The 12,946-nt window shown below is 40.6% G+C and overlaps 1 protein-coding gene across 2 annotated transcripts in view; it reads left to right on the forward strand.

Moving 5' to 3' along the window:
• LOC308334137 (MAM domain-containing glycosylphosphatidylinositol anchor protein 2) overlaps window positions 1–12,946 on the forward strand; it is a 298,760-nt gene that overhangs the window by 117,423 nt on the left and 168,391 nt on the right. For both annotated transcript variants that reach the window (XM_080790725.1, XM_080790724.1), the window contains exon 3: window positions 3,649–3,823. In XM_080790725.1, coding sequence (XP_080646851.1) covers window positions 3,649–3,823 — 175 coding nt within the window. The remainder of the gene's footprint in view (window positions 1–3,648; window positions 3,824–12,946) is intronic.

Genomic DNA, 12,946 nt, shown 5'->3' on the forward strand with positions numbered 1-12,946 from the left:
GGGATTGAAGCGCAGCGTCGCGCCGCTCCGCGTCTCCGGGGTTCTCCGTGCGCGACGCGGCAGATCAGGCTGATCGTCCTGTACTCTGCAACCGCCAGTACAAAACCTTTATATTGTTTTATTATCTGCTTATGTTGACATTCAATCCCTTGCAGGGACGTGCGTTTCTGTGAGGGGAGGGGGGAGTTCAGCGCGTGCATGCGTGCGTGCATAAACTGATCCATGATTCTACCTAGTATGCCTTTAATGTTTTTTTTTAAATCTGGAGTGATCCAAACCAAACATTTTGCATGCTTTCACCTATGTTATCAATACACATTAAATTAAAAAAAAGATCAAAACATTGTATAAATCATATTACCTATAGAGTGCATAAATCTTTCAATCATAAGAAACAGAAACCGGGTTCAAATCAGGGGTGGAAGAGGAAAGAGGGGGCAGTCGGGCAGAGACTTGTTCTTTCTGTATGGATGGAGGGAGGAGGAGATGAAGAGAACGATGGAGCCCTTGGAGCATATAGGCTTTATACTGTCTATAACATGTAAGTGAGTAGATAACTGGGCAACTGTCCAAGGACGGATTTACATGAGAGGATACCAATTGACCAAATAATGCAAGGTTACAGTGCTGCGTGTCAAAGGTTTACAACCAGTTATGAATGTCAGCGCTACGTGACCATCCTTGACCAACCATCACAGAGAATGAGCTGACGCGCATGCAATATACACATGCATGCACTAACGCACGCATGCACACATCCCCATATAATCCAAGAGAGCCACGGAGGCAGTTCTTTGCAGTTTTTTTTTGCAGTTTTGCAACGTTTTGTGAGCACATGCTTAGACTGGTCTGATTTTTCAATTATGCTCCTCCGTGATGTGAAATTAACTGCCAAAACCCATTAATTAAAGATCTTGACTCTGCAGTCCTAAACTACAAAGTATAACTGATCTCAAGAGCATATAGTTTTAACTCCTTGAGCACCATGGTAGGAGCGTCCTGTCACCACACCCCCTTTCTCTCGAAATAGACCTGTTGATGCTACTGAGTTTTCTACCTGTATTGTATGTATTACTGATTAATTGAGTGCAATGGACCTCAATGGAAACAAGCTCCCTGGGACTTTTTGTGTTATTCTTTAGCATAACCTTTGACTGTACAACCTGTACAATTTTGTTAATGAAGTATTACATTATTCAAATAACGAGACTGGAATGTGCATGGATTTTAACAGCATTTAAGCATATTTTATAATTATTGCAACCGTATTGTACTGTAGGTCGTAGTTTAGTATGAAAACCTGCATTTCGCGTCTGTCTGTCTGTCAGTCAGTCAGTCAGTCAGTCAGTGATGCCTCGTGGCACGCTCCATATATGGCCAATACAGAATCCATATGTTGATCTGACCTCATCAAACGCTGTACACTCAAGACACGCTCCATATATGGCGACTTCGCCCTCAGGGCGTCCTGCTGGTATAATCTTTCTTAGTATTGATTACTCTTGTGTTCCTAGCCACCTAGATAAGGCATGCAGGGATCGCTCGCTAGGTCACAGCAGCCAGCAAGTCAATGGTCCCTTTTGTTTAATGGCTGCGCAAGGGAGATAAGTTGTAGCACTAACAAGCTTAGGAGAAGAGATCAGCAACGTGATATTGTTTTGCTTTAGACAATTATAATCTGACCCGAAGATCGGGTCAGTATTTGTGCAGTGATGCAAATAGCCTGCATCCTGCATGCTTAGACTCAGTAAATTGAGAAAGGGCGCAATCATGTCACCCTCCGGGGGTCCTGGGATGCAATACTGTACTCAGTACTGTACTCTAACGTTGTTGAAGTCAGGACTCATAAAATGTCCCCGGGACTACATTGAAAACATATTTACTGTTTGTGTGCTTTGCTGGTGTCGGACTGATTTGTATGACGTGTGAATGTTGCAGCGCTGTAAATACATCTTTATATAATAGCTTGAAATTGTATTGATTCAAAGTTTTGCTGATCTTTTGAGAGTTACTCTAGACTTTTGGACTGGATTTGTAGGATAAGCCAAAGCCACCCCCTATTTTTTGGTTGTTTATTTCATTATAATTCATTCTTACTCAAGTTCATAATGCAGTTAATGGGATTACAAGTCAAATAGTTAAAAAGATAAAAGTTCATGCATAAGTGTATTTCATTTTGTCATTAATGTTAGTCTCTTTTTTAATTAAAAAACAAATAGTCACTGTGTTTCTTCCCTGCCAAGAACAAAACAGAGCTATAGCTCCTCTAAGCCACAAGGGGGCAATTTACTCCAGTGAGTCAGCATGTTTCTGCCAGTCAGACAATGAGGAAGCCAATGCATCCTGTAGGCTATGGTGAATGTGATACAAGCTGGACAACATGTGTCTCACTCATTTTGTGTGTGTTTAACTGTCTTGTTGCAGGTGAGATATAAAGAGAGTGGGTTAATTTAGACATATAAAGTAGCAGGGGATATATGTTGATAGTGGAAAAGGTGGCTCCACAAGGTTTTAGTGTACTGTAGACTACATGCTTAGCAGTTTGGCAGCTTAGCTAGCAGCTAATGCTAACTGTGATAGTGACTGCAGGTGGCCCCAAGCTGCTACTGTGACTGTCTGCTGTTATTGATATAATAATTCCAACTCACTGTGATAGTGATATGCTATTGTGGAAACAGAACTATTTGGTGTCATTTATTTGTGTTATTTTGTTTAAATGTTAATGTGATGTTATTGTCAGTCAGTCAGGACAGGCAATGAGGAAGCCAATACATTCTGTATATGGTGAATGTGATACAAGCTGGACAACATGTGTCTCACTCATTTTGTGTGTGCTTAACTGTCTTGTTGCAGGTGAGATATAAGAGAGTGGGTTAATTTAGACATACTGTATAAAGTGGCAGGGGATATATGTTGATAGTGGAAAATGTGTGAAAATGTAGACTGTAGACTACATGCTTAGCTAGCAGCTAATTCTAACTCTGTGATAGTGACTGCAGGAGGCCCCAAGCTGCTACTGTGACTGTCTGATGTTATTGATATAATAATTCCAACTCACTGTGATAGTGATATGCTATTGTGGAAACAGAACTATTTGGTATTTTTGTTATTTTGTTTAAACTGAATGTGTGTTAATGTGATGTTATTTTGTTATGTCCAGTTAGTCAGTCAGTCAGCCAAAACATCCTGTATAAGGTGAATGTGATACAAGCTGGACAACATGTGTCTCACTCATTTTGTGTGTGTTTAACTGTCTTGTTGCAGTTCCTTGATGTCCAGTAAAACGATCATAAAATCAAACCACACTGATATGGACTCATTCATTGAAGTGTGTTAAGTTAAAGGGGAATACCACAAATTTTCAACATTTTACTGTCATTAATATACCTTAAAGGTGTCCGACGTACCAATAGTCTGACATATATGTGGCCGCTTAAGACTCACCCGTGGCTTCCGCGTGCAGTTAGGTTAGGGTTTGGGGTAGGGTGTCAGACTGTTAGGTTAGGGTTTGGGGTAGGGTGTCAGACTGTTAGGACATCAGACCAAACATATGCACCCAAATTAAGCAAGGATGTCCAGGTCACTACTCTGCATTGCCTCCAGGGCAACGTGACGTTCTAATGACCGTACTCCTCCCATCCTCTCCAGATCCGCTGGACCAAGACGGCGGGCAGCGTGTCGGACCGCTTCCAGGACTCCAGCGTGTTCAACGAGACGCTGCACATCTCCAAGATCCTGAGGACGCAGGGAGGACGCTACTACTGCAAGGCTGAGAACGGCCTGGGCTCGCCCGCCATCAAGTCCATCCGGGTGGACGTCTACTGTGAGTACATCCACTTAGCACAGGGTTCCTTCCCGCGGTCATCAAAATCCCGGGGAAACGTTTCGTAACCGTTTTCCAGGCCTGGGAAAGGTCTGGAAAATGTTTGGATATACGTTGTTGTTGGCTGTTGATTTTCCAATGCATGGCTTTTGAAGATTACGTCATATGGCAGCCAAGTCTATGGGATTTTTATTGTTTGTTTAGAGCACTTATGAAGTCAATTGTTTGTCAGCCAAGTCTATGGAAGATGTCATGTGGCCAATATAAATTCAGTGGGCACAAGTGTGATTATATTTTTCTGAAACTATGTGAGATAGCCTACCTGTTGCCTAATGTGTACACTAGTGTACAGGATGTGCCAAAAAAAGGAATAGATCTATAAACATGTTGCATTGCGATACAGTGTTGGCTTGTAGTTCTGTTCTTTATGCCAGTGACACCTTATTTCCAGTCTGTCTTTGGGCATTGATCATCACACAAGAATAAGAGCGTCATTATTGCACCGTATGATTGGACTTTTTGGCTCAGTACACTGCTGTAAATAACCTTTTCATCCATCCACAACTACATGAATGAATTACATAATTACTTGGTAGCAGCAGAGTCTGCAGCAGGTCACATTTACAGTGGGCATATATATGCAAATCTTTCCCCCTGATAGCGTAAGTCACGAGGAAAACCATCGGTTTCCATTAAGGACAGATGGAAAATAACTTCTGGGGGGTACATTCACACGTAGCGAAGCGTTTCTGAGCTTGTAGATCAGCAATTTTTGGTGTAGATTTTAAGAGAATCTCCAGTAGTCCAGTACATCTCAGGTCCACTTTAAGTGTATAGGGTCTAGTGCTTGAACTGAAGTAATCTTGATTTCATCGTGATAATTTCCAAATGTAATCAAAGTATTCTGCGGCACCACAGGACTCTAATGTTGTTCTGATACTGATACTTGATACCAGTATCGGAAAAGCTGCCGATATTGCCTATCATGTTGGTATCAGTATCGGCGATCCATGTCTATGCCAGTCTGCCAGTCTGTCTATGTCAGTCTATGGCGATCTGATACCACTTAATTTATCTTTAACTGATATTTAATTTACAGTCATATTTGAGTTGCTTCGGTTGATGAAGCATGACAGTGCATGACAGTTTTATACTCTAAATACTGTACTATTTACTTCTGGCTGTGGCTTCAGTTAACAAACGAGAGCCTGTTGTTACCCTAGCTTGTAATTAATTAAGTTCACTATAAGATCCTGTTAATGTAAACCCACGAGGTTGGATACATTGTGTTCACTCTAGAGTTCAAAATGGATAAGATAAATGAAAGCATTGCTTGTTTGTTTGTTTGTTATTCCCGTACAATTTACAATTCTAAATCATTTTAAGGCAAAAATACTCTCTGAGGATGTGTTGTGTAGCTGTATATGCATTGAGAAATAATGCAGCTCCAAGCAAAAGTTCTTTATTACTTTTATGATCATTATTACAGTGCAAGAAAAACTATTTACCACCCAATAGTAAAAGGAAAAGAAAATCAATCCAAAGTCTTCACAGCAATATTATTGTATTAAATAAATTAGATGGCTACAGGATTGCTTCAGTTTCTTAACACTTAATAAAAAACAATCAACCAGAGGCCACTTACTTATATTTTGTTTGTTTTTTGGGTGGTATCACTTCGTGGGTCCAATGCATAAGGAGAATTCCATGCTAGAATGCTTTCTTATCTTTCTTACCTTTCTTTGTATAGTTGTTACGTCCCCACCAAAGAGGTCTAGGTGTTTATTTGTGCAAAAACTCCTTATTGGCTATTTTCCCTACCATAAGCCCTCAATGAATTGCATTGCATTGAATGGGAATTGATTGGGGCTATGGGGTGTTATGCTAATTCTCTTATTTCCATCGAAAGAAGTAGTAAAGTGTGCCGCTTGGGATATTATTTACATTATGAAGAGAGGATATATACAAATAAATTATAATTTTGAGCGATGGAAATAAGCAAATTAGCACAACACCGCATAGCCCCATTCAATTCCCATTCAATGCAATTCATTTAGGGCTTATGGTAGGGGAAATAGCCAATAAGGAGCTTTTGCACAAAATAACAGCTGGACCTCTTTGGTGGGGACGTAACAACTACAAAGAAAGGTAAGAAAGCTTTTTAGTATGGAATTCTCCTCTAGCCTATAACCCCCCTAAGGGGTGTTCTTAAACTTTCAGGCAGCCAACTAACCATGATTGAACTCCCTGAAAAGCACTTGTGAGCTTGTAGACACATTGTGAACTTGTCCTGTCGATCGGCTGTAATATAAGTAAGTAATAGTACAATAGTACAAATACCTCAAAGTTGTACTTATTTGCAATATTTAAGTAAGTGCACTTAGATCATTTCCACCACTGAAATTTAATCGAACCGTTTTGGACATAATTATGATGAGGTTTCCACGCCAACAGAGGTGATTATGCAAACGCTCTATTAGACACAGAGCACAGCAGCTTTTTTCAGTGTTTATCTTCATAAAAAATATGTTCCCTGGAAAAAGACGTGACGATAGTGGGGACCTTTTCAGCCGGATCCGGCTGTGGCTTCAGTTAACAAACGAGAGCCTGTTGTTACCCTAGCTTGTAATTAATTAAGTTCACTATAAGATTTACGTTTAGCGTAATAACTAGAAAAGTACAACCTTCTAACCCACTGCGACACTGTTCCACTTCTAGCACCACTCTATCGTGTAAACCTAGTTATTTGGAAGTAGTGCATTCAAAGAGACACTGAGGAGGCCCATTAAGGTCTTGCAAGCTTTTATCATGCTGACACGTCTACCGCCTGTAAGAGAGCACTCTATGTGATCACACAGTTAAAACATTATTGACCATTCATTGGACTGTGATGTTTAACGTAAACCTTTAGGAAACCATTTAGGATGGGAAAACCTTTTTTTGAGGGTTTTACCTTTAAATCTATAGGAAACCACTTTTGGGGTCGTTGTTGCTATGTACAGTTACAGTATATAGCAACATATTTCTTTGGAATAAAACATGAATGTTTTCCAGAAATTTTAGGTCTGGATTTTGAAGACAGTTTTTTTTTAATCGACCTCAGGATACTGATTGGGTTAAACAAGTTGTTCCCACACTTTATAGCTATATATTAATCACACTCAAAAGTCAATTATAATATCTATTTGAATTTTGTGTTGATATATTAAAAAAGCATGATAATAATTGTTTTAAATTAATTAAAAATATATATCGTCTGTCGGGTGTAAACATCAGTGGAAACTTTTCAGAATTTAAATTCAAAAGTAGCAGATCAGCAAGCTCAAAATGTGTGGCTTCGCACTTAATTTCAAGCTTGTAGATCTGCTACTTTTGATGACGCTGTAGTATGATCAGGTATTCTTGATAAAAAGAATATGGAGAGAAGAGGTATCTGCCCGCAGAGATATATACTGTATAAGAACATGCTTCTCGATTCATTACAAAAACTAAAATCTCTAGAATAACCTCTAAGAAAATATATAATAGTTGCAGGCCTATTGTAGATGGCACATGATCTTATGTGCCCACCGAGACATTAACTATCTGCTGTATAGTTGTCTGGGGTACTTTCTGTGGCTGCGGCTATAAAGGTACACTTAAAATGCTTTCTCGTGGTCCGTACATGATGGATGAAATTTCGCCTATATTCCTCCACTCTGTTACAGAATGGTACTGTAGCTCCTTCTCCTCTCTCACCAGTGCTAAGCCGTGTGTGTGTGTGTGTGTGTGTGTGTGTGTGTGTGTGTGTGTGTGCACGCACGCTTGCGTGCGTGTGTAGACATGCTATTCCGTAGGCTGGATGATATACAGGTGCAGGTGAAATGATTTATTAGGAAGTACAAGCAAGAGGTGCACAAAACGTATAGTCAATGGAAAAGAAGAGTTTGGCACTAAAAGCCAGAGACACTTTACCTTATTGGTCGGGCCGGCTATAATGCATTTTCTGGGTAGCCCCATTGCTTTGCAAACCCATGCCGTGCGGGCGTCTAAGCACCGCCCGGCTCATATGACTGTGAATGTGTGGCTCCAGGCGGCCCCTTAAAGACATCAAGCGCTATTCTCCCGTCACATAGCCTACTTGCAGCAAAACAAGGAAGTGATGTGGCTCGCTCTGGTGGCGCAAAGCGTAGCTACTTTTGTGAATTTAATAGTTTTATTAGGTTAATATTGTTTGTAACCGTTTTTAGAAAAGTAATAAGCCACTCGAGGCCCCAGCTTACCGCGTATTTTACAATGGCCTACGCCCCCAGCCATTGTAAAATACCCGGTAACCTGAGACCTCTCGTGGCTTATTGCTTTAATAATACACACATAATGCTTCATAAAACTCAAATGCATAACAACAAAATCAACACTTTATAACCAGGTAAGGTAGTTTTAATGTGCTGTCCCTTTTATGCCCATATATGGAGTTCTTTGTCAGGCATGCCCAAATATGGAGTCTATGCAAACGTCAGAATGATGGTACAGTAGATACAGTAGTCAGATTCTTGGCACATCGTTAGCACAACATCTTTTTCAAAGAGGGTACGCACGCAGCCCAATTTGGGTGTCCTTGACATTAAAATGCTGTGAAGAAAGAAATCAAATGTCTATGGCACAAATAATGATCTCTTATGTGGGGTCAAGACTATTTTTTTTATTTAAAAAGTTGATGGCAAACTTTACCTATATAATAATTATAATTTATGGTAATTGGTACTAGGAGCCCGGCCAAATGGCAATCAACCTCACTCCTTTCAACTTTTTACTGCTATGTAAAACTTGACCAAAATGAGGACAGAATTGGAAAGGTTTCCATTGCAGCACAGCACTCGAAGACGACTCGTTAAAATGATGATGGGCATCTGGCCAATGGACATTTGCTGAAACGAATAGCCAGACAGATTTAGAATAGGTTTCCGCTATTATAGAGTCGAGTATAAGAATTATGATGTGATTTAAAGAATATATAACTTTCGAGAAATTGAATTGTAATCTAAAATGTGGCGCTTTGCCTCCGTATGCGACGGGCTAATCGTTTCATTTCCGAGAAATGGAGCTGATTAAGATCCCGGTGGCATTCCGTAAATCTGTAAATCACTATGTTTAAATGTGCCGCGCACGCCATTCATCACACAACGGCGCTAATCACTTTTCTGCAAAGTACGCACCTGCATCTCTCTGTTCAATGGCTGCTTCAGTGGGTGTTTTATAAGTGCTCTCTCTTGTCCTCTGCATTACGGAGACAAGCTCATAAAATGGAGCACTGGCTGGTAAAATGGCGTCAGAAATCCATTTCATGGGCCGCGGGGAGGAGAAAGCAGGTGTTGGAACAAAGTTACTGTGGGCTAAATAAGATGAATGGTGGGAAGAAGCCATCCTGACCTGCTCACCTCTCATCATACAAACTCTTTTTAGATTTGAGATTATTATTATTGCTTTGGTGCCTCCCATTCATACACTTCTGTGTGTACAAACGGAGCCTGGATCTCTGAAGAGAGAACCAAATGGAACCTTTGCCGGTCCATTTGGTTCCATTTGTACAGCCTTTAATTAACAGTGAGTTATTTTACTGTGCACAAAGTGCACAAGGACACCCATTCTCTCTCTTTCAGTATAAAGCATTGTTTCCTTTAGTGGCACTATATGCACTAATGGCCTCTAAGTACTTTAGTGTAAGACTAAGTACCTCTCCTCTCCTCAGGTTAGCTACGTTAAGGGATGCTACCTGTATGTTATGTTCCAGTCACATCGGGGATGCTGGAATAAAGCATGCTTTTTCAAATATGTCGGAAGATCCATTCATTCAACCCGACTGTGTCTGCAGACAGACAGTAGGTTTGAAAGGATCTCTGAGGACAGACAGTAAAGTTGAAAGGATCTCTGCAGATTGGATCGATTGGCACTTTGAAATTACTTTTGAACGCTAAAGGTCCTTGTGGAGTGGCCGTGTTCTTCGGGGAAAACGGCGTAAAAACGCAGTTAAAATCTGAAAAACGCGTGTGCAGTGACCTTAAGTAAAATGTTGAACACAGTGCTTACCGTATTACTTAATAATACCTAACAATTTAAGGTAGTAGCAAGAGTATTTCTACATAAAGGAATGAGAGTAATTCTTCCTCCATCTACTCCTTGGTTGCAGTAACAGGCCGGTGGGGAGCAGGGCGGGGGAAAGGAGCCAGATTAGGCGTTGCAGAGAGGAAGACCTGGACATAATCAGCTCCCTCGGAGCATCATTAGCAGACGAGTTTCATCGGTTCGCCGTTTCAAGGTCTAGTGTCTGAATGCCATTAGGGCTTCTATAAAGTAGGTATAATTTGGTGCTTAATGGACGCAGCAGGTACTGGTTTGGCATTTAGGAGAGCGCGTTTTTATCAACTTTGCCATCTTGATGAAATTGCATAGATGGGGCCCTGTGAGCTTGAATAATCATAATTGTGTTAAGAGGCGCTCGTGCATATATGCATGGAGAGAAAGAAGGGGGGCGATGATGATGCGCACGTGTAGCGCTAGCATAATGCAGTTTGTGTTTGTAGCGCATCTCACGTTTTGCATAATTATTGTTATTGTCTCCTGGTATGCACGAAGGCATGAACATGCAGGAATAATGGAAAAAGAAAACGGGGGCGGAGGGTGGGGTGTTTAACCACTTAATACTCCTTTTGTACGACAAGTAACGGAAATAGTAGATATGCTGTTGTCAACGAGCCAAACCTTTTGAAATGATCATTGACTTGTTATATCGACTCTGTCACGTAGAAACCTCCGAAACTGTTCAAATTCAAATTCAAAAGCACCAAAATCTCTTTCAGTTTTAGACCAGTTATACTTATAACGCATTTTTAGAAGTATTTTAGACTTCTAATAGCCTGAAAAATGCTTAGTGGCTTGTAATATGAAACATATCTGTTTTCATTCCCTCTGAGCAGAGAAATTAGGGATTATAAAGCCATACAAATTGCAATACCCAGGAGGCTTGGATCCCCACTGCCTCGGAAATAGCCGATCTACAAGTTGCCAACACGTTGCAATACAACGTGCTGTGAGCTTGTAGATCGGTATTTTCAAAAGATTTTGAATACTTCAAGTATATTTTGATACCAATGTTTATATGCCAGACTTTTACTGTTACTACAGTAGTTGTAACAGAGTATTTCCACAGTTTGATAGCCTTGATACTTTAACAACTTCTTCCAGCCCGATGTGGAGTGCACCACCCCGTCTCTCCTCTCATGCCTTTAGCTCTGCTCTTCTATAAATAATACATAAATAAAAGACATTAAAATAACGTTTAGAGGCTGATTCATTATGTCGAAAAAAAAAATTATATCTACAGCAGCGTTTTAAAGTGCCACTTGCATCTGGCCCCGGTGCTGTCGCCGTGCGCTTCATTAGTTTAGTGCTGCGTACGTTGCAACATCCAGCAGAAGCTCCGCCGCTCTTTCCTCCCCAGGAAGCGTTATAGCCGTGTGTCCCCTGGGGGGAGGAGGGGGGAGTTTAATTGATGGGCTACTTGCTGTACACGTTTATTTTTAGTGCTTTTGCAGCCTTGGTTTTTAATTAGCGTTAAAAACAAGAATGTGTGTTCAGGACAGCGGGGCCACACAACAACAACAATACAGTACCACCTCGTGTTGTGCTCCGCCCACGCCCACTTCCTGAATCTCTTTAGGGTGCAGGTCCCATTAATGGTCCAGTAGATGTCACTATTTCACCGCATGCAGGCTCAAGAAGGAATAAATGTCAATGCAGGTGTACGAGGTTTTGGCCAGCCTTTACACTAACTTACACTAAACCCGGGTATATTTTATCCGATGTAATATATTCCATAAAAATATTTCTCATCAATAGATATAGTACAGCAATACATGGCAAAATGTAGGTACTCTTCTTTGATATTTCAACGAAACAAACTGTACCTTCAATGAGCATCATGAAGATACCCAAGGACCCACCTACCTCAGACATCAGCAACATTATGGAAATTACATAAGCATTATTGTCTGTGTGAAAGTCACCCATGTTTAGTGTTCTAGGGTTAAAATAGTGAAAATAGACAATCTACAAGTGGACTGTGGCACTATTTTACAATGCATTTCTCTGGGAAAAAACATTAAAAGTTGATTAATTATGGTGATAAGAGGTTTCTTCCCCGACAATACTGTACAATGGTTCAAGTCGTTAATTGTGAGGCAGTGTGATTGCACATCGGAAAACAGCAGATCTACAAATTGCAACGCTTCATTGTATCGGTGCACGGGTAACTATATAAATCAGGCCCTCGTTTAATTGGGACTTGCTGTGTTCCACTGGCTCTGGACTAAAATATCACCCGTGGCTCCTCTCCATCTTGTCTCCCTCTCTTCACTGTACTTAATAGAGCATTAAATCCGTTACAAGTGATCTAAAGATGGAACAAAAATAACAACAACACACTTGTAAAGTAGTTTCCCTTTGTTTCGTTGCAGAGAGCGAACAGAGACAATGTGTAAGAATTCATTTGTCTCAAGTTCTTTCCCATCAAGATTGTATGTATGCTGAAGCAGAAAAAGGCAAATAATTAAAAAACATGACAAATACCTTAAAATGCTATTGTTGATTGTTTACCGTATAGAGAACATAATGGAATTTGCCTTTGACATTGAATTGTGCTCTTTAGGGAAAATGAGTTTATGAGAATATGAGTTTATGAGAATATGAGTTTGTACTGTAGGCAAAGTGTTTGGTGTACAAGGGACAGTATTGAGGCTTTAAGTATAGTTAAATATACAGTGTACAACACTGTGATGATACTGCTGTCAAACAAGTCTATGAATCTATCTATGAAATCTAATCTGCAACACTATTTTATACAATATGTAGTGTGTGTGTGGGGGGGGGGGGGTCCTTGCTTCATCTGTCTCTCCGCTAAGGCTGGTAAAACGTTGAAGAACCAACTGATATAGACACTGGTCCCGGCCACGGTGATGGTGGGCGGCACCTTACCCCCTGTGCCATCCAAGTGCCTGTTGGACTATCATGTCCGAGACTGCTTTTCTGTCCCAGTTGATGGACAATAATTCTTCCCTGGTCTTGTTCCCTATATTGATAGCCAGCCAT

The sequence above is a fragment of the Protomyctophum bolini genome, assembly GCF_963924005.1.
Source record: "Protomyctophum bolini genome assembly, chromosome: 19".
Taxonomy (NCBI): domain Eukaryota; kingdom Metazoa; phylum Chordata; class Actinopteri; order Myctophiformes; family Myctophidae; genus Protomyctophum; species Protomyctophum bolini.